General features: G+C 47.6%; 1 protein-coding gene across 3 annotated transcripts in view; it reads right to left on the bottom strand.

Annotated features, from left to right (window-relative positions):
• Nucleotides 1-1,246: 1,246 nt before the first annotated feature.
• RASGRP3 (RAS guanyl releasing protein 3) overlaps nucleotides 1,247-27,961 on the bottom strand; it is an 89,048-nt gene continuing 62,333 nt past the window's right edge. For 2 of the 3 annotated variants that reach the window (XM_081156126.1, XM_081156127.1), the window contains exons 10-18: nucleotides 26,886-27,161; nucleotides 20,412-20,489; nucleotides 17,020-17,136; nucleotides 15,103-15,218; nucleotides 12,578-12,725; nucleotides 8,087-8,123; nucleotides 5,109-5,234; nucleotides 4,406-4,770; nucleotides 1,247-3,347 (exon numbers count right to left, since the gene is read on the bottom strand). In XM_081156126.1, the coding sequence (XP_081012252.1) occupies nucleotides 3,339-3,347; nucleotides 4,406-4,770; nucleotides 5,109-5,234; nucleotides 8,087-8,123; nucleotides 12,578-12,725; nucleotides 15,103-15,218; nucleotides 17,020-17,136; nucleotides 20,412-20,489; nucleotides 26,886-27,161 (1,272 nt within the window). In that variant the 3' untranslated portion in view covers nucleotides 1,247-3,338. The remainder of the gene's footprint in view (nucleotides 3,348-4,405; nucleotides 4,771-5,108; nucleotides 5,235-8,086; nucleotides 8,124-12,577; nucleotides 12,726-15,102; nucleotides 15,219-17,019; nucleotides 17,137-20,411; nucleotides 20,490-26,885; nucleotides 27,162-27,961) is intronic. The other variant, XM_081156128.1, reaches the window with a different exon arrangement.

Raw genomic sequence — 27,961 nt, 5'->3', positions numbered from 1 at the left:
CTTGCCTGTTTTCAAACAGAGCAAGAATAACTGATGTTAGAAAACAGACCAGAACTAGCTCCACACACTCTTAGTGCCAGGAGTAAGAAAAACTCCTCTGAATACTTTTCATGTATACTTCTTTGTTTAAATAAGCCTTATTTCACACAAAACTTAGTTCAATGTTGTATTTAGAGCCTCTAAAGTACGCAGCCATGTGTCACAGAGTCTGAGATCTGGAAGGCAATTTTAGAGTAGAGCCCTGCTTAATTGAAAAACAGCATTCACTCACTTAAAAGGTCTTCGCAATGTACTTTTACATGTATCATTCGACAAGATCTTTAGAACAACTCTATGAGGTAGTTGAGGAAGGTGGTGGAATCTCTCTTCTTCAGATCAGGAAATTGAAGCTCAAATAGATGTACATGACTTGCCCAGGATCTCATGACTCTAACGGTCAAAGACGGAATTTAAATCTGGTTGTGGATTGCATGCCGAAGATATATTGTGGTAATCTCATTTGACTGGAATGACCTCCTCAGTCATTCTAGAGTCTTGTATATTTTGGCAAAACCAATGTGTTTATCTTAGGAATACCACGCTCCTACCATCATTAACAGCTCTCTTCTGTAGGAGTCCTGCATTATTAAACAGGGGACCCTTCTGACTTTTGGACTCTGTTACCATCAAAATCTGGGAACATTATTGCTCCAGGAGACAGCCACTCAACCTAAGTCTTTCAAAACGCATCAACCCAATTTGTACACCCTTCCATGAAGACTCAGTTGCATCATCTAACATGTACTCTCCTGGTACCTTGTAATGTTCACTGTTAAGAGTTTTGTTTTTGCTCTTCACCTAAAAGGTGGCCATGATCATCAAAACCATAAAGGACAGTCTGGGGGAATATCTTTCTGCTTCACCACTGGTTTGCCTATTTTGCTCATTTGCTGATTATGGGAAATTGACAGATTGGAAACATCACAGTCCCCATTGGTTGTGCATAAATGATGTAATCAAAATTATAAAGATGTTCATTATGGACTCAGATTTATACAAATAATAATAGTGTTTGTGTGTATATTTATATACATATACACACACGTTTATTATTTTATTTTATTTATTTTATTTTATGTTTGTGTTTGTTTTTTACTCAAGGTACATTGAGTATCTTTGTCATAGGAAGACTGACAATGTAAAATTCTTCTTATATGTGATACTCAAAATTAGCACCCACTGAGTGGCAAGTGATACCACTGCTCTGAAAAGAAAACGAACAGTAGAACATTTATTAACAAGTTTCTTCCTGAATTTTCTTAAATTAAAAAAACACACACACACAAGAAAGGTTGCTTGTACTTAAATTGCCAGTTTCTGTTTTTAATTTTGTTAACATGTATTTCATTGCATTTATGAATAGGAATAGATAGTATATATATACAGAACCAACACTTGGGGGTGGCGGTTTGCCTTCTGTGGTGCTTCCATATGGTTAAGTGAGTTCTCTCATTACGTGGCTTAGTCACAGCTCCCTCAACGAATAACTTCATTTAATTTTCAATATTTCTGCAAATTGATCTCTGAGCCACACAATTAAGTCAGTTCTAGCAAATTTGGGACTGTATTTTAAGCAACCATCTTGCTTTAATGCCCACAGGCTCTCAGCTTCTGAGGGTAGAGACCAAGCATTTGCTTGTCTTTGGGCATCTAACACGGGACCTGCCCAGAGCAGGTGCTCAACAAATGTTTGCTGAGCAGAACTGCCCTCAATGACCTAATGGGAAGAGAGAAGGAAGGCATTTCTTTGCTGAAGTCACTGCCCCAAATAGAAATGAACTCAACCTTATGTGGTATATACACTTAAACTCCCAAATGTAGACCAGGACAGCTCTGGTGCACCTCTGTGGGTAGTTGCTGACTGGTCACTCGATAGCAGGTCATTGTCCTGATCCACAGGCTCAATCCCATCTCTACTTTTGAACATCTTGAACCAAGTGCTCTCTCCTCTCATCATGCAACAAACAGGCACACATGTAGTTATTTTGGGTCAGAGGAAGATATTAAAAGTATTGATACTTTAGTATTTTTAATGAAATGTTGTTTTTCAAGGGTGGTTTGTGATGATTTGCTTTCTGTGACTGTTCAATTATGGATGGCAATTTCTTAGGAAGAGCACAAGGGTTCTCTTTCACAACCCCCAAGTTGTCTTTTTTAACAAACAAAATACTTAGAGCTATTTTGAGTTTTTAAAAATTGCTGGTTGTTTTGCATTTCACTAAATGGTTTGTTTTTCCTTCTATATTTTATCCCCAAAGACTTAAATTTATTTTTTAATTGTTATTCACATTTCCTTTTTTAAAATTAAAAAAAAAAATTTTATATAATTTTATTGATTTCAAAGAGAGGAAGGGAGAGAGAGAGAGAGAGAAACATCAATGATGAGAGAGTCCTTGATCGGCTGCCTCCTGCACGCCGCCTACTGGGGATGGAGCCTGCAACCCGGAGAATCGAACCTGGAATCGAACCATGATCTCCTGGATCCTAGGTTGACGCTCAATCTCTGAGCCACGCCGGCTGGGCCACATTTCCTAATAGCAGCCTTAATAGAAGTCTTAAGAAAGATGGCTAACCCTAGTCAAGTGAGACAAGGAGAGTTAATTTTCAAATTATAATATTCATAATTTACGGCAATTATAAATATTAGGAGAGTTCTCATGGCGTGTTAACAGCTTCCTACTGATGTAGAATTGTAAGACTTACGTGATATATAAATGTGTGACTTATTACACATCCTAATAGCAACCATGTGATAAAAACAGTGTAAACAACGTCTCCTTGCAACAGGTGGTCATGAGAAGAATCACCGCATTCCAGGGTCTGAAGAGCGCTCCTGCCTCTCAAGAAAATGTGAAGTTCTGGTCCCATCCAAAAAGCATACAGAAAACCCTCAAAATCAACTTCTCATTAAACATCCCCCCTCAAAAAGTTGATAAAAATACTGAAATAATAGTCTCACAGAAAAAGCAAAGTCTGAGTTCAGAGAGTATCAAGTACATGCAGAAAACTGTCATTTCACCCGCATACGAATGGCTCCAGAGAAAGACCCGAGGAAACACCAACCGCGCAGCGCAGTCTTCGCGGCACCTGACTAGGGCCGGGCGAGGAGGAAATAAATAGTTCGTAGGGCGCATCCTCGGCCCCGTAGTCCAATCAGGGAGGTCCCACGGTGTCACAAAGCAGCAAACGTCCAGATATCTTTCCAGGTCACTTCCCGAGAGGTGGGCTGTTTCCCCGAGCTTGTCACCTCGCTCCTTCTAAAGGTCAGTGTTCTTGCCTTTGGTGTCCCCGGCCCGAAGTCAGCCATCCTGCAACACAAATGAGAACCTCATGCACGGCTGAGCCTCACTCAGCAGAAGGAGAGGGTTCCTAGAACGCTGCTGATTTGCGGGAACATCTCAGAGGATCGGTACCTGTGCTCTCACGATTGAGAGGGGATTAAAAGATCACGATTCCACCCAGCACGTGAAATCGTAAGGCTCCCACGCTGAAGCTCCCACCGGTAAGGATGCCCCCTGCACTCCCCCAAAGTGTGCTCCACAAAGCACTGGGCCCCAAGCCCCTTGTTGAGGTCTCCCTCTCAGAAAGTCACGATATAAATTAGTATAAGGGAACTGAGAAAATTTATAAGGGAAACAGATATATATGTATACTTGTCCATATAGGTATATATAGATAAACATATTTAACTTGGTTTAGTCCAACGTTTCCTAGCCTTCTATGTTGGTCAATTATTTTAAGTTAGCAGAAGATAATAAAAAAAAAAGAAGCACTATAAATAAAATATACATATTCTTACTGCCAGAGAGTAATCTTGACCTGTTCTTGCCATCCAGGGGCTCAGTGTAATTTTTGTGCGGAGGCAGAGCCTGGCTCAGAGAGCTCGAGGTCCCCGGGTCTCTCGTTCCCACCACTCCCTTCTCCACGAGGCTGTCAAAACCTCCTTTCGAAACGGGTCAGAGCTTCCAACTCTCCTTTACCTACCAGCCTCTTGCTCCCACTGCCTCCTGATGCTCACTTGGAAATCTAGGCCGACTGGTGGAGTAAGCACACTGGTGTAATGAATACACGCACCAGCCGTGGGTCCCCGAGACGTCATTTCAGTGCACAGACACGGTCACCTTCACTAGGCTTTAGAACTCATCCAGTTCAGTTTTATACACGATGAAACTGAGGTCTAAAGAGAAAACTGTTTTTGCCCAGGGTCACGTAACTAGCCAATGGCAAGACTGAAAAAGTGATATATCTTGATTCCCAGCCCTTCTGCTTTCAAAGCCACCGGGCTGCCTCCTGGCCTTGCTGTACCACTCCTCTCAGCCCATCCGTTTCTCTCCTGATTTTACTTGTCGCTTGGCCCAGCACTGACCTCGCCATCCTGTCTGCTCTCATCCATGTCTGCTTCGTCCAGGTCAGTCTCAAACTCCGTGCCCCGGTCGACAACATCCACGCCGGCCTGTGCCCTGGGCTTCTCATTCTCCCACTTGGCAAAGCCTTTGTCTTTTGCTGCTTTGTCATGGAACTTGGATTTCATTTTGGGGAAGGTGTGGGACCCTGAGTCCCCCCAGCCAGCCTCTGACCATATGGGCTCAGTCTGGGTGGCCTGGCTGGTGGTGGCCCGCTGCAGCCTCACGGAGATCTTGCGGGAGGAGCCTGTAACCAGCGTGATGGCTCTGCTGTCCAGGTCTTGGTGTCCAGCAGCGACGCCAGGGAACTCGAACACCTCATCCTGCGCTGGAAGGGGAAAGATGATTCTATCATTTGGCATCTGACTGCTTCATAGCAAACCATCAAAGTTGGTGCAAACAACAGGAGTCTGACAGGTAAGGTCCCAGAGCAACAGGCCAGAGGCAGAATGAACTGGCTGTAGGCGAGTTGCATGTTAGTGACACCTCAAAGCAGAGAGAAGTGAGGGGACCTCAAGGCTGTAGCCGCTGCTGCTCACCCAGAAGAATGCCCTGGTGGTTAGTGACTCTGCCCAGGTTTAGATCCCGAACTCAGCCAGGGCCCAGGTGTGGGAAGGTGAGCAGAGAGAAATGACCATCTATTGGGAGGAAAGCAGAGGACATTACCTGGGGGCAAGGAGGGGCTTCCAGGCAGCGACCCGTGACCACTGCTCAAGGAGGGGGCCCGGGCAAATCTCCTGCAGGCCAGAACCAGGAGGTCTTTGCACTGCTTGTGGCAATTGGCTCCACAGTCTGAAAAATCCCAAAGAATCACAGATGATTAGTGAGAGGCAAGCGCCTCTGGTGCTCACTGGGCATCCGGGGCTGCGCTTGAGCTGGTCCCCCCACCCCACCCCCTGTATTCTGTGTTGAATTGAATCCCAGAGCCCGGCTCAGGCCCACAGGGTGTGTCCAGAGGCTGGAAAGGGGCCAGTGGGACTCTTGCCTTCCTGCAATTCCTCAAGTTCTCTCATATTTGTTCAGCTTCTTCTACACAATTCATTGACCTGCTGGGGAGCCACCAAGCAGGGGCTGGGCTGAGTGGGGAGCTGCCCTGGCCCCAAACTAAATGCAAGTCACGTGGGCCTGGGGTTTTTCCCAGGCAAGACGGATCCCAGACAAAGGGGCCCCTGAGCCAGAACGAGAGTGAGAAGCCTCAGCTTCTAGGTCTCCCCCCTCGGGACCAGCTGCGGACGCTGACCGTTTACAGCGAGGTGGCCCTCCATTCAGCCTCTGTCTGCATTTTTTATTCTTCATTTCCCAAAAGCTTTTCCAGGGCAAGCGATTATATCTTCCGCCTCCTTTCTTTGCATAGAAACTAAAAAGGTAGTGGGCATATGCTCAATAAACATGATCCAGATTTGACTGTGGCTTTGAGACGGCAGGCAGCAGGTTCTGTGATGTTTCCCATTAGGATGCTTTAGTTAAGAAAGTAGAACATGAATTGCTACTCGGTGTAGAAAATTTTGGCCACTTTGGAAGGTAGCCACACAATTGTTTCATCTGAAGTCCTACGTTTCCCTGAGATTCACTGAGCAGATACGATCATTTTAAAGAGTATATTTCTCTCTCACCATCAGAGGACCTAAGGATTTCCAATACCTATTCCCCCCCAGATGGCCTTGTTTCAAATGGTCTTGTAATGACATCACAGAAAGGTCACGTTGTAATGAATGTTCAGGTGATTTCATATTTTCACTCTCTCTGCCTTTAAGAGAAAATACCATATGTGCAAAGAGGATCCAAGGGTTTAACCGATACTATCTTCATAAAAGTGTGTGAGTATGTGTGTGTTTGTGTGTGCGTGCGTGTGTGAGTGTGCGTGTGTGTGTGTGAGTGTGTGTGTGTGTGTGTGTGAGTGTGTGTGTGTGTGTGTCCTTAAGATACAAGGGGCAGAACTCAGGATAAAACTAATGGGCAGTAAGATCCTGCAGTGTCTTCGCTGCCTGAAGGTAAAAATCCAAGTTAGACGAAGACACTGATACAAAGAGCTAAAGGGAAGAATTTCGTTTTGAGCCCTAAAATGTGGCCCCTACTGAGGGTCAGGAAATCATTGTGTTCATGCGAAATGAGGGCCAACTGCTGAGAGGTGGCTGGAGGAAAAACGCATCACACAGGAGCAATATTAACCCGAAGGGCGCCTGTGATCGGGATGTTTCCTCCTGTAGCTTCGCGGTGGGCAGTTAGGCACGAGCGGAGCAAGGCCAGGTGCCGAAGGTCCCCAGAGTGGAAAGCCCTGGGTGCCTAGCAGGGCAACAGGAGGGTGGGACCTCGCCCCCAGGCGAGCTTTCCTCCCCTAGCCTGTCAGTGGCCATGCTGCTTGGACCCCTGACCTTTCCTCCCTAGAGATAACATCTAGGCCTCAGCTGTATTTCAGCTCCAGGCCCAGAAAAGCAGCAAAACCAGATGAGCAAGACCACCCCACGGCTGCCCTCAGGACCAGCTGCACTGGATAATATCCCCCTGTCCTGGCCAGTGGGGACCCAACCCCGAAAGGACACACCTGGAAAGCTGCTGAATATTCTCTTGAGATCTTCCCCTGGGACCTCCCCTAAAATCTCCACCCTTAAAACCCTTAGGATAGAGGACCCTAGGGGAGTGGCTCGCCTCTTTCCCTTCTCCTTCCCTTCCCTCTCCTCCAGGCGAGTCACCTTTACCTTCCTCACCCCCAAGCTCCAAGGGCCCTTCCTTTGCCTTTATAACAGTTTCCTAAGCCCATTTCTTCTACAGATTACTTCTTCTAACTCTGTAATGTAATAAATAAATGTTCTCTTACAGTTGAAGTCATGGCTCTGAATTCTTTCCTAGCCAGAACTCAAGTACCGGGGTTGCTGAACCCAGGTCGGGTCTGACCCCACCGGTTTAACACCCAGTGCCGTTCCCACTACCACCAACAGTTTTATCATATTTTTCAAGAGCATGATCACATTCTTAAAAGAACCAGTATAAAGTGCCTGCATAAAACATTCAGCAATTTCTCAAATCAAATATCAACAATGTGTCATGAGCCTATGTGAATAAGCAGCAACTCAGGCCTAGCTGCCTAGTACTTGGCATGTGCATGGCATTCGTCACATGCATTTATTCAGTTGTTACAAATTTTCATTAAATGGGGGAGCTATATGAATGAATTCATCGAAAGGGACAAGCTTTCTCTTATGTCTCACCATCGCCTGTGATTCAGTAGAGAAAGGAATAGCTGCGACGTGAGAGTGGGAAGCACTGCACGTGTATTGCGTATGGGTGTCCCCTGAGAGAGAAAGTTCTTCCAGTGCAGCCCGGGGGTGAGGCCTGTCCCACCTTGGCATCCCCACCTCACCTGTGTGCCGAGGATTCTGAGCTGACAGCTCCTAAGATGAGGGCTAGATGCAGGCAGCTGATGGAGGGGGTCTGCCCCCTTCTAACAAGCTTTAAAACTCCGGCCTGGGCTCTCCAGGCCTCCAGGGAGCGCTTGCCGAGACACTCTGCCCCTGCATGCAGTTCCCGTGGCCCCAAAGCCCCAAGTCCTCCAGGGTGCCAAGGGCTTTGGCGATCTCATCAGACAAATTGGATTCCTATCCCAAATGTCACGTTAAAGATGTTTTAACCCAGTCGCATTTATTTACCTTTGCATTTGTATCCTTGCTTGATTATGCCCCAGAGCTGTAACAAAAGACAAAGGGATGTCAGGGCATCTGAAGAAAAATCTGGAAAGAAAACAAGGCCACGAAGAAGGAAGTCCTGGGAAGCGAGATGACCAGTGGAGCACAAACAGGATGTAGCTGCTCCCGACACCCTTCCTGCCAGATAGGGGAACCTCCCCCAGCCCGCCCGCCGGGTGACAACAGGAATCCTGCTTCCCTTTTCCACCTGGGAGCCAAGAGCGAGCTGGGTGGGGAACCGCTGGGTGCATTTACGGGACCTCAGCATCTGCGCTCTCAGCACAATTTAGGGGGGAGACTTTCTTTGTCTTGGGCTTTCATGATATTCATGCTGCTCTTGGTGCCCCCCTGCAGGAACGAAGCCACCTAAGCGGCGCCCATCCCACTAACGCATTTCTGTTTTCTGGGTTATTTTCTGAGTAACGCCAGTGCTTTGAAAGAACCCAGAAGAGGAAAGCATCCGGTGTGCATTCGTGTATTTACTTCCCGCATTTACTCAGCGTTTGCCTGTGCCAGGGCTCGGGCGAGGGCACAGAGGAGGCTCAGACTCTGCCAGCCAAGTAGGAAGTGGGTGTGGGCAGTGCCACATGTCGCCGGGGAGACGTGAGGGTGCAGTTCAACCGGGAGGCATCTGCCCGCGTGGTTCCGGGGCACATCCCGGCGGCCGTGTCCTTGCCCTCCTGACACACTGGGAACTTGGTGGAAAAGGGACCTTCCTCTGTTCTTCCTCATGCCTTTCACAGCACTCGCACGTGGGTCTCGGACACCAGGCACACACCGTGGGGCGAGGTAAGTGGGCTGAGCTTAAGCTGGAGAAGCTCACCCCGAACCTTTTCCTGGTGAGGCCAGGGGACTGACACCTACTTCATAAAATAATGTTGAAAGCAGCAGGGCTGGTGGCCTCCGGGGCTGATGGGGGTGTCATGATGCCCCCGCGACAAGAATAAGTTGCCACCAATGTGAAGTGACTCAAGGGCATTATAAAGGCTGCTTCTTACCCTCCTTCTGACAAGAACAATCCTCCCAGTGGACAGTGATTCCTTTGAGCCTTAGCAGCATTATTTCGTCAACAATAAATTTTAAAAAGTTATCTGGTTTTCCAGAATACACTATTACGATGAAAATGCTTCCTGGAACAAGGCGAGGTTCTACCTTGGGGACAAGAAGGGTTATTAAGGCAGTTGACTGGAAGCAAGGCCTCGGGGCCTAGGATGGCCGGAGGAGGGCAGGCAGGAGACAATAGGCAAAGGAAGTGGGTGGTCAGGCATGACCTCACCTCAGGGCATCGTGGGCTTCTTTTTTATAATAGGTAAGTGTGATGATCCAGGAAATTAAGTTGCAAGGTCCCGTGTCTGGGAAACTTTGTAGCAGTAAGAAACTGTTTCCTCACCGAGCCCTTGGTAATAGTCGTAACAATGACAACAATGATATCTAAGGTGTACTGAGCTCTTGCTATGGGAAAAGCACAGTTTTAAGCTCGTTGTGTGTATTAGCTCATTTAATGTTCACAGTATCCTTCTGGGGGAGGAAATCATGACTTCCTCATTTTCACAGATGAGACTGAGCCACAGAGCGTGGGGGAAATCACTTGGCCAGGTCTCAGAGCGTGTACGTAGGGAAAGGACAGTGTGCCACTTGAGAGAAAGACAGGAAGGCGCTGCTCCCGGGTGTCCTGGGTGTGAGAAAAGCCACTGATTTGGGACAAGAAAGGAGACGGTTTCGGCAGCATCCTAATATCTGGATATGGCACATGATTCGCACAGCTGCAGGAACTGCTGAAAAAGATGTAGTCAAGCCCGAGTCCTCCCGGGAGGGGAAGTCGGGGCATTGCTCGCGAAGGCTTGCTCAATAACTAGGGGGCCCTGGGTCAGCGTGCCAGCCCGGGACGGCAGGGGGGGCCTCATGTGGACGTGTGTAGGAGTACTTCCCACGGTCCTCTGCTTGGAGGCCTCGGGGCTGCTGTAACACTTGGAGGATTGATTGTGTGTGAGGAGCACTGGACCGGGAGTCAGGAGACCTGGAGATGAGTCACAGACCTGCTGCTAAAGATCCATGTGACCTTAGGGAAGTCACTTTACTTCTCAAGACCCTGAAATAAGGGAATTAGCAACTCTCTTTCAGTTCTGGAATTCTTGTTTTAAAATAAGTGTCTTTTAAGTAGTGTCTGTCTGTCTTCCTTACCCTTAAAATGGAATTTATTTCAAAAGCCAGTAGTCCAGTCACTGATAAATGCTTCCTTGCATCCCCCTACGATGCCTCTCGATATATCTAGAGGGTTTTATTTATTTAAAATATGTTTTTATTGATTTTAGAGAGAGAGGAAGGGAGAGGGAGAGAGAGAAACATTGATCGGCTGCCTCCTGCATGCCCCCTACTTGGGATAAACCCACAACCCGGGCATGTGCCCTGACAGGGAATAGAACTGGCAACCTTTTGGTGCATGGTCTCAACCAACTGAGCCACCAGCCAGGGCAAGAGTTATATTTATAAATCCCTTTGAAACCAATGGACTTTTTAAAATGTTTGTGAGTAAAGATCAAATCAAATTGTACCAATGATTAAATATATTTTGAAAAATAAAAAAGGGCTATTAAAATTTTAAGTGAGTTAATTTCCATTAAACTCCAAAAGTATGAAGGAACACTAATATATATATACACACACACACACACATATATATATATATATATTTACCCTGAGCTATGTGACATGCCATATGTCTGATATCATTTAATCATCATAACAACATAACAGGTAAGTCTTAACCCCTTTACAGATAGGAAGGCAGAGAGGCAGTCAATAACTTGGTCAAGAACAGAGTTAATATAAGGGACAGAACTGGGATTCAAAGCCAGACTCCAAGTCCAGAGCTTTCTAACTCATCGCAGCTGCACCAACAACCTAGTGCCGGCAAATCTGCTCTGAGGAGTTGGGGGAGGAGTGTGGATGCTCCCCAGAAACACTACCTTGTTGCTTTTCTAGAACCGGTGCCTCCATGAAAGGGAGAGACTTCCAGAAGGACTGGAGAGCAGAGATAAGCTCCTGAGACTTGGTAAGGGCCTTCCAACTCTCACACCACACCGAAAGACAGATATCTCAGCCTGACTTCTGGCGGAGCTGTGCGGTGGCCTCACAGGTTCACTGGGCCCCACTCCGCAGCAGAGAGCTACACATGGCCTCATCCCATTGCAGCATTTTTCAGGCCTAGATACATGCTAAAATTCCCATCGGAAGAGAGGAACATGAAAAAGAAGACATATTGATTTTATGATAAAGTGGTCTGGTAATACAACCTCAGTGGAGAAGCTGATAGGTTAAGCTCTCCTTCCCTGCGGTGGGCGAGGAGAGTGGTTAGGCTGGCCTTGCCCCTTGACCACATCAGCTGCTGTGACCACGTGGGGCCACCTTGGAGGTCACCACTGCCTCTCATTTACCCACTGTCAGAGGGGTGTGTGCTTAAACCCCAACTCCTGCCTTCGGGGAGGAGCTAGTTCTTCAAGAACGGGATGGGGAGAATGTAATTTTAGTAGTAGCCTGTACTATCGGCTGTGGATTCAATGTGGGCCTGCAGTGGGATGTGACTGCTGAACAAGCCAACAAAACTGAGCTCTGGCATCTGGTACAGGAGCAAGAGTCAGGTTCACTTGGCCGCTGGGCCACCCTCACCTAGCGTACCACAGTTTCCATCTTATTATAATTTGGGTATCACCGGGAAGATGTCCAGGGCCCAAGAGCCTTTGTTTAATACCAGCCCCAAACTGACCTTAGTTGCCAAGGAATTACCAAATGTGGGGAGATGCACCGGATCCTGCTCTGGCCACTACTGGCTGTGCGTCCTGGGAAACCTGGGCTATCCTCTGTGACCTCTCACTGTCTTCACAGGCAAATGGGGAGAGGAAAAGGCCCATGTCGCAGCTAGTCATGAGGGTCACTTACACCAACGTCTGGGAAGCATTTCATCACTGTCAGGCGCCAGGTAAATGGTGTATCCATCTTCTCTCCAAAACTATGATTTTTTCTTTTGGAGCCACAAACTACTGAGCCCGGCCGCGATGGGTTTCTAGTGACTGACACCACATGCACTAAGAACTAGGAGCAACTGGCTAAGATGAATACTCCTCTTAATTGCAGCGCTTATGAGGATCAGTGAGGAGTGCCAGGGCTCACTGGGTGGCACGTTTCCCTGGCAGGGGCTGAAGAGAGAAACTGCTCACTCTCGTTAGCGGCTCACCAGCCTTCCCCGCCGTGGCCAGCCCTGCATTCCTAGAAAGAACATAACGCAACCTGCAGATCTTGCTTTGGTCTTTAATTTACTGTTGAATTCGGGGAGCCATCCTGTTTTCTTCTGGCCTAAGGCGGTCAGCGGATTCTGTTCGGTGTATCACTGCCCTACCTTCCCGGGAGGCGGCACAAATAACGACAGACAGGAGAGAAAACAATGGAAGACGGACTTACAAATCCTGCACAGTGTTCGCAGAAGGTTGGCTTGAGATAGGTCATCTCCTGAAAATTGTGCACAAATCCTGGTCCCATTTTACAGTGTAGTTGGGACTTGGCTCTCAGGAAGTAAGCCATCATTTCATCTTTACTAATGAGGCCGTCCCTGTGAAGAGAATCCAAGAAGGGAGGGGTCTCTGAATACCTGATTGCAAGGTGGCTGCCACACTTTAATCGTTTGCCCCCCCAAACCTTTGTGGCCAAAACCAGTGAGGGAGGGGCACTGCCCCATTACACCTGGAAGGGGGAGAGGACCTCCCGTAGGCTCGAAGCGCCACAGGCTTGCTCAGTCGGCAGCGGGGGGGTGGTGTGTGTGTGTGTGTGTGTGTGTGTGTGTGTGTCTGTGTGTGGGGGTGTGTGTGTGTGTCTGTGTGTCTGTGTGTCTGTGTGTGGGGGTGTGTGTGTGTGTGTCTGTGTGTCTGTGTGTCTGTGTGTGGGGGTGTGTGTGTGTGTGTGTGTGTCCTGTGCACCACCGCACGGAAAGTCTCCTTTATTACCAAATAGGAGCTTCCAGAAGGACACCTTCCTAGCCCGTGCCTCGCAGCAGAGCTGGCAAGAACCAAGCTGCTTGCGGGAGGCAGAAAGCCGACACATGGACGGCCACTCTCCCACTCACTGGGTAGGATGTCATCCGGCCGGTGCCACCGGGAATCCTCTCTTGGCGTCATCCCGTCTCCGAGGAAGTCATGCCCCCCCTCGAGGCCCCCCAGGCTCTGCTCCCTCTCCACCCCCTCCCCTGGTCACAGATGTCAGGCTTTCCTCCTAAAAACGTCTCTCCTCCACCCCGCCGCAGGCTCCCACGCTCGTCTGGTCTCTCTCTCTTCTCTTGCTCCAAATGCTTTCAGGGACAGAGGCATTAGACGTCTGTCCATCCCTTCCGTCACCCTACTCCACGCGGTCAGGTTTCTCACCCTACCACTCTACGGGACTGTCACAACGGCATCCTCAAGTGGCCTCTTCCCACCCCTCGAGCTCGGTGGCCTGCTGGCAGCACATGACATGGGGACAGTTTGCCCCCGTTGGCACTGTCTCCTGCGCGGACCCCGTGTTGCCCTGGTTTCCCTCGCTGTCCACCGCGCTCCTTCTTCCCTGCGCTTCTCCGTTGGGGACAGGAGCCCCCGAGCGGCGTCCCCCCGCCCCGCCTCGGCCCCAGGCCGAGCTCCGGGTGCCCCCGCCTGAGGCCGGGGCCGCACCTCCAGCCCGGGGCTGGGAGTCCCGCTGCAGCATCTTCGGCAACTTGCTAGAACCTTTTCCGACGTGGTCCGCTTTCCTCTCAAAATCAGCACGTCTCACTCTCTGACTAAAGAAATCATGGAAGCTATGGCTATGGACACTTCAAACCTTCATTTTTGGGGGAAAAAAGTTACGTATCTGCCGGGCAGCCTCAGTTCCCCCTAAAGAACCAGCAGAGGAAGGAAACAGAGACTGGGAAGTGATTTTAAGTTTATGGCCTCACACACTTGATTCAAGTTGATTTTAAGTGTACATGCCACTCACAGCGACAAACAGAGGGGAGAAGTGGGCAGTTCCTGGGTAACTTAAATGTTATTTTGTAAAGGAAGTTTATGTTGCTAATAATTTAATTCATTTAAAAAGTATTCTTTGTTCTGGATATACAATAAAGGTGAATTAAGGTTTAAGACACTTTTGATAAAGTACCAAGGCTTTCCTTGGTGTGTTGAATTACTTACAGATTTAATTTTTTAAAAATTCTTACACCAACAAAAGTATTAGAGGATTTTAATATGATATAATTTGGACATTTCACCAATATAAAATCTGGCGTTTCATTAAAGATGACTTTAAAACTATGAATTAATCTCATATAATTAAAAATTAATCAAATTATTAACGTCAGGCTTTCTTGGCAATTATTTCTTAACCATTTTTTTAATGAGCTGGGTTTTAGCTTCTAAACTCATTTACTTTTCAAGAGTTATTTGAAGAGAAAGAAAAATATGTTATTTGTTTATGAAGACAAACTTTGAGCTGGCAAATTAAAAGAAAAAAGCACATGGACACTGCTTGGCTGTGTGCAGCCATAACCTGCTCTCATGAAGACCATAAGTAATAATAATAATAATAATAAAATCTTACTTTCTTGGTGAGTTTGAAGATCGCCTGCAGGTTCACTGATGCTGAGGACTGTACCAGGCCAACTCTAATACTATTTCTCTTCTACTGTTTTTTGATGGAGTCGTGGGGTTGATGAACTAACTAAAGAGTAGAAATAATGTGGGAAATGCAGAGCTGGGCTAATTTGCAAGTGGGTTCTTATACTCAGCACTGATGATATCATCTGTCCTGCGATTCCATCCAGTCATGATCATGGTCACCAAGAAAAATTTCAGTGGAAAGCTAGACTCACAACGCACTAGGATGGAAGCTGTCAAGATGTAAATGAACAATTTCCTTGCTCTCCTCAGATAATAATTTCCTGCTTCAAGACAATTGCATTGAAATATAACAAAATTAAGACTTACTGATCTTTGTCCAGCACACAGAAGGAATCCAAGAAGGGAAAATTGGCAGCTATACTTTCAAAGTCCTCTTGGGAGATGTACCCATCGTGGTCATGGTCATAGTTTCTAAACACAGACTGCAAAGGAAAGACAAATATTTATTGAATGACCACTTATAAGTCAGGCTCTGAACTTACTATTGGGAAAGCAATGATAACTAGCATATTATTCTTTCCATCAAGTTGCTTAGAATCTCACGGGAGATAACAAAATCAACAGCCTTTATGGTATAACAAGATAAGTGCAATGCTAATGATAAAAACAGTGCTAGGGCGGGGGGTGGATTTTAAAAAGTTTCCTGGAGAAAGTGAAATCTAAACTGAGACCTCAGGCTTGAGTAGGAGCTGGGCTTGGTGAATTCACAAATGCCAGCACCACAACAATAGAATTTATGAAGCTATAAACTGAAATTTTTCAAAACTTGAAAAGTATACTTCTAATGTAATTCCAACCAAAATCCCAGTGGGAATTAGTTTTAAATGAACAAAAGAATTCTAGAGTTCAAACAGAAGTGAACGCGTTGAGAATAGCCTAAAATTGTTTAAGGTAGGAGGTAATGGGGCCACAGCCATCTTCGTTCCCTGGTCCCCACAAAAATGCTTGGTGAAGCCACAGAATTCGCCCCTGCTCCAGAGCAGGAGCCGCCATGGCCCCAGGCTGAGACAGGGCCTGGAACAGAATCTGTGACGAGTCGGTACGAGAGCTCGAGGAACAGATGCCACACAGGCCACCACACCACAGCCCAGCTGGCGGCAGCTGAAATCCTTGACAACCAGTCAGTAGAGCAAAACGGAGGCGGAGGGGACAGGGGCACGGAGGCTGTGTCCGAACGGGCTCTTCCGCAGGTTACGGGGTCCACTCGGGTCACTGTTGGGAAATCTGAGAATATCCTCTTGGTCACAAACCAGATGTCTGCTTTAGGGGAGGCCAGGATCGGGGATTTACCTCAGCAAGCACCGCTGGCAGCTGCTGAGAAATTCAAAGTCCAAGGTGAAGCTGCCTCAGACATCCAAGAAAACGCACAGGCCCGGCCAGTGTGGCTCAGTGGTTGAGCGTCAACCCATGATCCAGGCGATCGGGGTTCGATTCCCGGTCGGGGCACATGCCCGGGTTGCGGGCTCGATCCCCAGTGCGGGGCGTGCAGGAGGCAGCCGATCAATGACTCTCTCATCACTGATGTTTCTCTCTCCCTCTCCCTTCCTCTTTCTGACATCAATAAAAATATATATATTTAAAAAAAAGAAAGAAAACACACAGACTCCAACTGTACAAGAGGAGAGGGCGGGAGAGGGCGATGGAACAGGTGTGTGGAAGTTGAGGACAGACTCGGCCACGGCACAAGCAAATGTTTCCATCTTCCCCACATCGGGGCGGGTTCTCCTCTGTGTGTGGAAAACTCTGAAGCCTTGCCCTCCATTAAGTGACGGTTCTTCCCTAAATGCCACTGTGCTGCGGTGTCCCAGGGCCCCAGATGCACACGGCAAGAGCTGCTATCCGCTTGCGGGGCCTTTCCCGACCCTCAGGTACCAGTGTATAGTGGGTGTTGTTGTGACCCCTGCGGGGTTTGAATGAGTGCACCCCCACACAGCCCCTCAAGCTGCAGAGGCGATGACAGGTGTCAGGGCTGCAGAGAGGAACTGGAAGTAGCTGAGGGCATCTGGGCAGGTGGGAACACACAGGAGAGGGGGAGAGGGGGCCTTTCTTGAAGACTGTGCCCCAGAGGCTGACGCCAGGCTGAGCTAAGTGTCTGCTACATTGCTCCTACCTGCCGGGGGCTGTTGCCATGGGCTCCATCTGATTCCTGAGCAACCGAAGAATATTCTGGAAAGAGAAAGCGGCCTTCTAGTGCTCACTCTTAACACTCCTTCAACCACTTACCTCAACTAATTTCCTTATGTGCTTGTTGATGACCGTGGGGTCTGGCTTTGGCATGACTCCTGATGCCCACTCCAGGGGCACCACGGGCTTGGTGGGCGTTGTAGGGGAGGTAGGCTGCTGATAGAAAATACACACATTTTTCACCTTTATCTGGGGCCTTGGACAATTAGGACCAGGGACACTGAGAAAGACAGTTACATTTTGTATATCAATAATCCCAGTAAAAACTTACATGTATGTAGCACTTAAATGTTTTGAAAACAAATATCTTTTGTCAATGGAATCTAATCTGTAATGAAATACATATTGGAATAGTGCATTTTGTTTAGCAGCAACCTAAGTTCTAAATATTTAAAATAATGGGAAGAAATAATTGCTCTCTCAGCACATCCCAAAATCCTATCCAAGTTACCCAAATATTACTAAAACATCCTTAAACCCCTATGTAACAATCCATACAGGTTTTGTATCACGCAAAATATATAAAACACCAGCTGCCTTGTTCTTTAAAACTTGATGTTAGTGATAAATTAGTAGGTGTGTGCAGTAAACGGCTCCCCGTGGTTGGCCAAGTTTATGTCCTTATACTGGCATCTCTCTTAATACACTTAATCACTTCTGACTGTTGGTCTAATTATTAGGTCTCTCTAGCCCTCTTCGTGAACTTTCTGCACAGGTTTTTCCACTTTCTTGCAAGACATTTTCACTTAACAATGTGGAGGGGATGCTGGCGATAACGCATAACATGTTTACACAACACAAGTGAAAAACACAATCCTATCGGGAGACCAGCCAAGAATGCTGTTCAGTTTACACCCCCTCCCTGGGACCCCACACGATGTAAATATTTAGGCTGGGGCGCGCATGCAAACTTGCACGAACAGGTGTTCTGATACTAAATCGGGGATAAACATTTTTGCATGAGGAATTGAGGAGTAACTGTACTGATTTAAGCCCCAAAGAATGTTGTGGGGTGGCTGTTGCTGGCATCCTGTCGGCTACCCACGGGACCAAAAATTACCTGCCGTCTGGATATGGTCACTTCCACACACAGTCACACTCACACCTGCACATATTGTGGCTCTTCGTTTCGTTGATCTGATGAAGGAGAAGCCCCCAGTTCCCAAACTGTACAAGGCAGCCTGCCCACAGTGCTGCAGAGAGCTCAGAGGGGCACCACAAGGTACTTCAAACTTCCAGGGGACATACAGCGACACCCAATGCTCGTCAGACACCACAAACTACCAGCTGGAAGTATTTCACAGGTCCTCCATTAGACAGTGCTCCATCGCTTTTCAATGATATATATTCCCGAAGCAAAATATCCATGCGGGACAAAAACTAAGGGTGGCAGGATCCAATCTGATTCCAAGACTTAGAAATTATACAGTGTCCAATAGGCACACACATCCACTAGTAAGTAATTGTGGTTATTTAAGGAATGAAATAAAAATATTTTTATTTCAATGTATGCATATTATTTTTTCAATCGAGTACTACGTCATTAGAACATAAATATTTATTAAGTTGTTTGGACTTGACTGTTCTATAAGTGGAACTCTTAAGTATTGTGTTTGACCTAGAGGTCGTGCGCAAAATCTGAGACACAAAGTAAAACACAAAGACCTAGTGAGGCACGAGGGTCCCACCATGAACAGAAACGGGTCCACAGTGGGACGGAGTCAGCTGAGGTTGGCCAGCACCAGTGGTGAGCACATGAAGCACAGGCTCTCAGGAATATGTCCCCAGGGCGCCCTGCTCTCCAGGGATCCGCACATGCCAAACACAGCACAGAACTGGGTGGAACTGCACTGAGAGGAGACAGAAAGGGGCTGGGAAATGTGTTTTATAGAATCCCAGGAGTTTAGCACTTGGAAGGGGCTGGAAAGTCTCTGCTGTTACCAAAAAAAAATCCGATGACTTTTCTATGTTTGATGGAAATGTCTCCCCAGGTCGGCAAAAATTTATCTGCAAATAAACTGAGGTGGATCTAAAGAGCACAAATCAGGCAAGTGTGCTAAGCCGGTCGATCGGACCCTGTTCCCACAAGGGGTGGCGGGGAAACGATGGGCGGTAGACAGACGGGCTTGAGGCCAAGTCCCGGTTCTCCCGCTTGCTGGAGACCGCTGCTCACCAGACTCAGTCTACTCGGCAGAGTTAATGGGAGAGCATGTCGGCGATGCCCTACCAGGCGTCCAGCGGCCAGCGGGCAGCAACGAAGGTGCCTGCTTACAGGCAAGGGAGGCGGCGGAGGCGGAGGCCGGGCCCCGCAGAGCAGCCGGCCACGCAGCCGGCCACGCCAGGCCTGCTTCACCTCGAAGCCATGACCGAGGCCCCCCAAGGACCCTGCCTTTCCCTGAGTCATGACAGCTCTGAAGAGTGTGGGTCCCCACTCCTCCCTCTGTCTCTGCCGTCCCCTCCCACGGGGCTGCGCTCTGCAGTGTCCCCAGGAGGTGAGCCTGGGGGGCCGGCAGGCGGGGAAGTGCTGGTGGAACCACCACACTCACTGTTTTAAGGGCAGATGCCACCAGGTCAGCTGACGCCGGCTCAGGTTCACGCCCTGCCGGAGCCGGGAGCAGCGCTCACAGTCATCCCGCCCCTTCCAGCCCCTCGGGCAGGTCACTGTGGGCACTAACGGGTGGACAGACAGGGCCTGGAGCTGCTGGGCGTGCGCCGCAGAGCTCGGCTGGTAAGAAGCTAAGCACGAGGCGTTTCTAAAAACCGATCTCAGGATATGGGTATGAGAGGCAAACATAGACACTTTTTCCTTCAACATGCAAACTCACCCTCACTGTAAATTTCAAATTCACCCAGATATTTTTTTATTGGTGCAAAACACACCTAAGGTGTCGTCCACTCACTAAAACTGCTGCATTTTCCTGAATTTCATTATATATAATGTTTCTTTACTGAGTCAGCCATCAATTAAGTGAGGCACCATCCAATGTAATATTAAAATTCTGAGCTGAGTCGATCATTAGTAGAGAAACTCGTGAATTATGACCAGAGTATTTAAAATTATTAAATCTAATTTTATGTTGAATGGGATTTTTTTAAAAAAGCCTAGAAGGGTCTAAATGATCTTTAATATTAAGATGAGTTATGGTTCACTTTTTTTTATCCTATATGTAGGTGAGTTCTCAGAGGGGGCACAGCCCATAGAAGATCAACAATAACAGAGTAATTGCAAATAATGTTCTTCTTTATTAGCCCAGGTAAAGAAATAATTCTCGAACTGTCAGGGCTAAGATGTTTCATTGCTTAAAGGGGAGTAATATAGATGTTTAAACTCTTCAATCTTTAGATCATAAAGCACCACCACAACAGTCAATTACTGTAAATGAGAATCCATAGTACTGGGCACTGATTCTCAGAGAGGAAGCAATACCTACCGATTTAGAATTTCTAGGCTCCAGCACCAGTGACAGCTTATAAATATCATCTTCTGTGTGATAGAGGTCCAGTGAAAGCTACAAGAAATTAGAATGGACACAAAATTTATTTGTTTACTTGAATTGCTGAAATACTTTTCAAACTAAACATCTGAGTCAATGTCTAATCATGTGAGTGAATATGGAACAGTAAGAAGATGGCTGGCAGAGGGGGAAAATGATACCAAAAAGAGAAAATGTTAAGCCTCGTGTGGTCATCAGCATTGACAAGAACCACTGACTCAGTTCCTCAATAATGCTTATGGAGCAGCTTCTAAGTACTAATCACTGAGCTGGAGGTAAAGCATCCTTGGTGTTTAACAGCAGGCCACATGCATAAAATAAGACCTATAAATGTTATTTATAAATGCTGTCTTAGAGGTGTGATGAAAGAACTGTAGAAATTAAGGAGAAATTACTAGGTTTCTATTATTTTAGGGCATTGTGCTAAGTCCTGGTGATATATTAAGGTATAAAATCATTCATGCCCTCAAGGGCCTGACAATTTATTGGAATAACTAGGACCTGGACACACACACAAAAGTATTCATATCAACAAAGGCAACACACACTAAATGTGAAATAGGTTGTCCCACTCTAAGTGCTACACAAATTGCTCAGGGAGGCGGGGTATAAAGCATGGAATTGGGTGGGTCTGAGTTGAAATGCTGAGCCTGCTGCTGGTTAACTCTATGACCTTGAGCCAGTTATTTCCTTCTGACACTCAGTTTCCACATCTGTAAAATGGGCATGATCATAAAAGTCCCTGCTGAATTGAGTTTTCATCAAGGTCAAATGGAATAATGCACATAAAATACTTCACACAGGACCTGGGACATGGTACAATCCAAGAAATGTAATTTAGTGTTGTTGATGTTAGTGCTAGTAATATAGCTGTTACTACTAATATGATTATTATGTGTGGGGGGAGCCACTGAAGACAGAAATGATCAGGAGTAATTCACACAGACACTTGTGAACTGGGGCCTAGTGGGAGGGCCTGGACAAAGAAAGAGGGAGAGAAAGGCCAGGGTAGGGAAGGATAACAAAATCAAGATTGGAGAGCATGGGTAGAATCTAGAAAGCCTAAAATGCACGGTCCCATTCACCAAAAACAGAAGAGTCATGAGGCTTAAAATAAGCCTGGATAATTCTCACCCATGCCCTTCAATGTTAAGACGCCCAACTATTCACACCAGTTCAGCAGGGAAGGTAACCAAATGTTGCCCTTTCTTTGACCAATGCATCATTTCAGATCATGAAAGTCCTGCTCACAAAGAATGCACACTGTATCCAACCCCCTGAGGACCATCCCACGCCACAGGTGCCTTAAGGAACCAGCCACTATACAGAAGAGTGAAGTGGGACGCATGGAAGGGATTTTTTCCAAGAGGATATTAAACGTTTTATTGATTACACATGACAGTGGATGATACACAAGCTTCATTCTCATCTATGATTTTTATCTGATACCATAATTCAACTTCAATATATTGCATCAGGTGTGCCAACAACCATTAATAACCAAATAGACTCCAGGGCTCTACTTGGGTGACTCTGAAAGGGGGATTTTGATAGCGATATTGGCATAACAATGTCTTATTTAGAAAAAGGGTCTTCGCCGACGTAATTGACTTGGGTGTCTTTCTTGTAAGGTAGAGTTATATAGTCAACAATATTGCAATAACTATGTATGGTGCCAGCTGGGTACTGGAAATATGAGGGGGAACACTTTATAAAGGATATGCTTGTCTAACCACTCTGCTGTACACCTGAATCTAATACAAAATAATACTGCATGTCAACTGTATTTGAAAAAAAAATATTTTTAAATAAATAAACTAAGTAAATTATTATTTTTTTTAAAAAAAAAGAGTGAATCCAGACTTTGATGAGCATGTCCCTGTCCTCTTGCCTCTGAGAACTGGTGCTGGCATCTGCTGGCGAGGAGCTCACAGCAGTACCAGACACCCAACCACAAATTCAAATAACCGACACTGAGTAGGGGAGATGCTCTCTCAGAGGACGCAGAACATCCTTGGGTATTTTCATATGTCAAATGGACAGATAATTGTGCCTATGATGGAAACATCTTGATCTCCCAATGTTTGCTCTCCATTTCTTAGGTGTAAACCTGGGCAAGTCATTAACCTTCTTGAGTCTCAGTCTCCTGATCTATAAAATGGAATCACAAATAATAGCTCCCTCCCAGGACTGTTGTGAAGATTAAATGAGCTCATGTGTGTCCAGTGGGGATTGTTGAAAGGGCCACACAGATGGGGACTGCAGGGTTTGGTTTCCAGTCAGTGTAGCAGCCAAAGGCCACTGCTCTCATCAGTGGACACAAGCTGCCCTCTGGGATACCCCTGCCAACTTTCTGCTTCCCAGCCATGAGCATATTTGCTTTTTTGGATCTCCTCTGGGCCCTGCACAAAACGACCTGTTCAACTTCCTATACCATTTTTGTAACACAGGCAGCTTGTCAATGGATTTCAAGAATATTTGCGCCTGACTGGGCGTGGCTCAGCGGTTGAGCGTGGACCTAGGATGCAGGCGATCGGGTTCGATTCTGGGTCAGGGCACATGCCCGGGTTGTGGGCTGCAGCCAGTCAATGACTCTCACCATTGATGTTTCTCTCTCTCTCTCTCCCTCTCCTTTCTTCTCTCTGAAATCAATAAAGATATATTTTTTAAAAAAAGAAAAAAGAGTATTTGCTTGTGTCGAACATATTTTAAGTCTGGTTGTTTCTGAAAAATGCTGAGTCACCATTTCAGGTTGCTGCATTTACACCCAAGCGAATCGGCAAAGACGGCTGCGGACTCAGTCTGGGCCTGAGGACCTGCATGGCCTGGACTGGAGGACTGTAACAGAACACACCTGGTCGTCAAACTATCTCCACTCACCATTTTTGTAATTCTTCTTTCTTTTTCTTATGAGACTGTGAAAATGCAGGGGCTTTCCAGATATTTGCATATACTCAGAGTGGTAAAAGTAACTGATAGAGCTAAAAATATTATGGAAAGCATCAGACTATTTTGCACACCACAAAACAAGAAGCGTCAGTTTTAAGCTCCTGGTATGTCAGCTGGGATGACAGTAAAAATGTCATCTCCAGATCTTCCCCAAGGAGAGGACAATCTAAATGCCAACAGTTCAGGGGTGTGGTTCTCCTTCCTTCATGTGCCCAGGGCCACTCGGGGGGCTAAAGTGACAGTGATGTAAATGGCATCCATAGTCCCTGCCCTCACGAATTCTGTTCTGTCATCAACTCCTTTATATATCCATTAAGGAGAGAGAGAGTTTATGTAATTTTTATGGATGCAAAATAAAATAAATGCCAACAGTATTCCCACATTACAGAGTAAATGTTCATCAGAGAGAGAGCCACAGAGAGACCGACCAAGCTGGGATTTAGAAGTCTGCCATTTGCAGCCTCTGGTCCTTTATAAATCTCAGCTTCTACATTTGTAAAAGAGGAAGGGGCAGGGCTGATGCCACACTCTCTGCCCTCCCCAGGCCTGCATCTCAGGGGGCTTGTGAGAATCTACCGAGAAAACGTATGTGGGAAGTGATGTGAAAACTGTAATCAATTGCCCTGGCTGGCGTTGCTCAGTGGTTAGAGCGGCAGCCCACGCACCAAAGGGTCACGGGCTTGATTCCCGGTCAAGGGCATGTACCTGGGTTGCAGGTTCGAACCGATCCTGGACCCCAGTCAGGGCATGTGCGGGAGGCAACCAGTGGATGTGCCTCTCTTATATCGATGTTTCTCTCTCTCTGAAAAATTAATGGAAAAAATATCCTCAGGCGAGGATTAAAAATAAAAGAAAGAAAACTGTAACCGACTGTTACAGACAGGCCATGCATCGCCGCGCGGCCTATTGCGCAGAGCAGGCGTTCGGCGGCTGCTGGTTAACGTAAGACTTCGTGTTCCACCTCCCAGGGCTCTCGGCCACACGGCGCTTCCTCGCTGGCGCCACGTTTAGAAGCAAACAGTCACTTCGGGCAGGAATTTCATCTTGAGTCTTGGGGCAAAATGAATCGCCCTTTAACTGAAGCGCTGACAGGCCCTCCCAGGCACCGGGCAGCCGCAGTAGGTCCTCGGGTCGGTCCCACAGGGGGGAGGGTGCTCCTTGAAATGCCAGGGGCCCTCGGGGGCAGCTCAGGGAGTCGCCCATCGTCACTGTGGGAGGGCCAGGCAGAAAGGATGCCCGTCCCAGCGCCCCAGGGCCCCGCGTCCCCGGGCACTGCCTTTCTCCCGGTTGCGAAGAGGCAGGAAGGGCCTTGGCTTTAAGCAGGAGCCGGCCTGATGCCCCTGCGAGGGGCGGTGCTGTCTGCTGAGTCTCTGGGCTGCAACCACCCCACCCCGTGGACACCTGGGTCCCTGTTCTCAAGGCTCCACGTTCCTTACACCTAGGATCCCAGAGGCTGAGAGCTGGAAGAGACCTCACGAGTGAGCGCAAAATCCTTTCGCAAAAATCCCAGGTCAGGGCTCGCTGGCAAGGAGACACAGCTAAGCGACTGCGGAGGCAGGCGCCCCGTAGGGTCTTGGTGCCACACCACACTGCAGCCTCGCCACCGCCGAGGACGGGGCATGCTGGCGTCTAGGTTTCCCTTCCTGAGAGAGACAGAGGGTGAGTTGGCATTTTTTTCCTATTGTCTTTTCTTTCCAGCAAAAAAGGAATTATGTCTTAGCTTTTCTTTCTCTAGATTTTCGATTTGCATCCTAAAAGTTCTATTCCCAAATCCTTCAGTGTTTCTCTAAGACCTGTCACGATGTCGCCCAGAATCACTTCCCTGTGCCATCGCGATCTTCTGCCTGATGAGACACCTCTGAGGCACAGCCTCTGCTGGGTGACGTTCCCCGCGTCACCGAGGCAGCCCGGACACGGGCATGTGAAACCGAGGGCGGTCTGCAGACGGCATCACCTGTGTCTGCGGGTGTGCAGTCTGTTTGAAGCTGCCACTCTGGGCACTTATTTGTGGAAACAGATTTACAAGGCAAATGATTAATAAACACAGGTGCCTGGATTATTGTGAGTTTTTTTGCCCCACCCCCAATAGAGACTGTCTCTGTTTACTATTTGTCACACAAAGTCGACCCTAAGAGGTCTGTGTTTCTGTGTGTGGCTACTTCTGCTTTATACTAAGGGTGCAGCTGGCATCATTTTGTACATGCAGGGTTTCTCTTCTTTGGTAAACAATTACGTGCTCTAGGAACAGTCGGTGAGAAGGTCTAGGAGCCACACTCTATCCCAGTGCTGCAGTCCTAGGGACTTAGGCTCTCAGAGCTTCAGAAAGGCTGCTGGTTTTATTTCCCACGGCCATTAAAGGAAACTAGTGACTCAGTATTGCAGCCAAGTTTAGATGCCACAGTGTGAAAACCCTAAACAGGGAAGTTGCTCCTCTACTTGTTGGCAAGGCCGAGAGAATTCGGTTCTGCTTCATCCCCTTGACCAAGAGGCAGCCAATGGGAAATGTTTTCTTCTACACACCTGTTGTGTCTAAAGGTGCTAGGACCTGGACACCAGCTAAAGGTGTGTGTCACAAATGCCCAAAAGTATGAATGGTAGGCCAACTTCTGTCTGACCTCCATCATCCTAAGTACAGCATTTAATTCACCTACTGAGCTCCTAAATACGCCAGGTTTTGTGAAAGGTGCTGGGGACCTGTGATGTATAAGTCAGGTAAACAGAAAAATAAAATCTAATGCCAAGGGATACCTCCTATAGTTAAGAAGGCGTAGAGTACAAGGGGAGCACATGCGATGGATGCATTCCTGCTCTGGAGGGGAACAGAGAACACTCCAGAAAGACAGAGGCTTTTGAACTGGGGCTAATCACAGGGGTGGGTAAGGAAGGGATTTTCTAACAAGACCAGGAGGCAGGAGGCAGCAGTTCGTGGTGGGAAGTATAAGAAATCCACTCTCCCTCAAAGGCAGCTGTGACGCGGGACCACGCGATGACCGAGGCTGGCCTGAGAGTCAGAACGTGAGTCCTGAAGGGCCTCCAGCGTCAGGCTGGGAACCGCGTCTTGGGGTCTGGGGAGGCTGGCGGTGGGGGCACATCTCAAAGGAGGTCCTTGCATTGCTCGGGCCTCAACAACAGCCGTGCGGTGAGGATGGAGAGAAGCAGGTGCGTTGAGGACATAGAGAAGGAGGTGACTTGTGACATGAGTGTGATGAAGGAGAGTGAGGGGCTGAAGGCAGCTCTGCAGGGCCAGAGCGTCTACGGGGCTGCTCTGAGGTCAGAGTCTTAAGTCATGTGGTTATGAGAACGGGGTCCCCTCCCCTCAGCCTTTGAGATTCCTCCCTGTCCAATGACCCTGAATTCACCGCCCCCTGCAGCCCAGGGAATCGCAGGCACATCTCTCTCTGCATCCCCTGGGACGCGAGGTGCGAAGAGTTATGAGCACGCGCGCCAGGGCCTTGCACTCACCGTGAGCAGGTTGATCAGGTCCATGTTGGGCTCTAAGTGGTGGGAGGCATTCTGCAGGGCGACCAGCTCGCTCAGGGTGGCGGAGAGCTGGTGCATCTTCACGATGTTCACTTTGTTTCCCTCCGTCCAGTCCGGGAAGATGACATGGACTGCGATCAAGTCCTTCAAGTGCACGCCCAGGATGGGGATTTTGAAGCCGTCACAGTCGGCGAAAGCTTTGCGGTAATTGCAATAATTGCCGTTGGAGGAGACCAGCTCTGTCATTTCATTCCAGTTCTGGGAACAGATGGAAAGGAGAATTTCCAGACAGCCTTCCCATCTTCCCACCCCAGGCCTGCAGTGTGTGGCTAGGAAATTCCTCGGCTACAGAGAGCATTATCAATCTCACCAATGTTGATGCAAGGACACATTAAACAGGAAAATGTACTAGGCCTGGCTAGGAGCTGGACAGCCTGTCCCATCCTGCTACGACACGCAAGCAGCCCGCACCTCTGCCGACCTGCTAGGGAAGCTGGGATGTTAACTATCACGTCTGTATAAATATTTTGCAATTAATGAAAATGTTAGGGTCCACAAACACAAGCATGTATTGTATTATATTTAAGTATATAGTATATTAAAATTTTCTAGTTATTGCAAGAAAGTTGCATTTGAGATAAATTCCATGAAGGTTAGTTGGGGACAGTGTGGGAAGTGGCACATTGAGGTGTGAGACAGCTATGGTTTTGAACTCTGCCACTAACTAGAAGGGTGAACTTGAGCAAGTCACTTCACTTTTTTAGGGCCTCAGTTTCCTTTTCTATAAGAAAGAGGAGTTAAGATAAATATTTTTTAAAGACACATTGGTGGTTCCAAGCCTCTGAGCTTCTGTCAAATTCATAGTCTTCACGACATTTAAAATACGCGCTGCTCTTTACTTGAACTTCAGCACAAAGCTAAAGGGACATGAAACACATCACGAGCCCAGCACGCTTGGAAGGGGTGCAGTGTTTGAGGTCAGACAGCAGTGCTTCTGTGGTTTACATCCTCTTGTCTACACGAACAAGTTACTGTTGGTTGCCTAAGAGAAACCAGAC

Source organism: Miniopterus schreibersii (assembly GCF_964146895.1).
Source record: "Miniopterus schreibersii genome assembly, chromosome: 13".
Classification (NCBI taxonomy): Eukaryota; Metazoa; Chordata; class Mammalia; order Chiroptera; family Miniopteridae; genus Miniopterus; species Miniopterus schreibersii.
The sequence above is the reverse complement of the archived record's forward strand: the minus strand, read 5'-3'. Positions and strand labels throughout refer to the sequence as shown.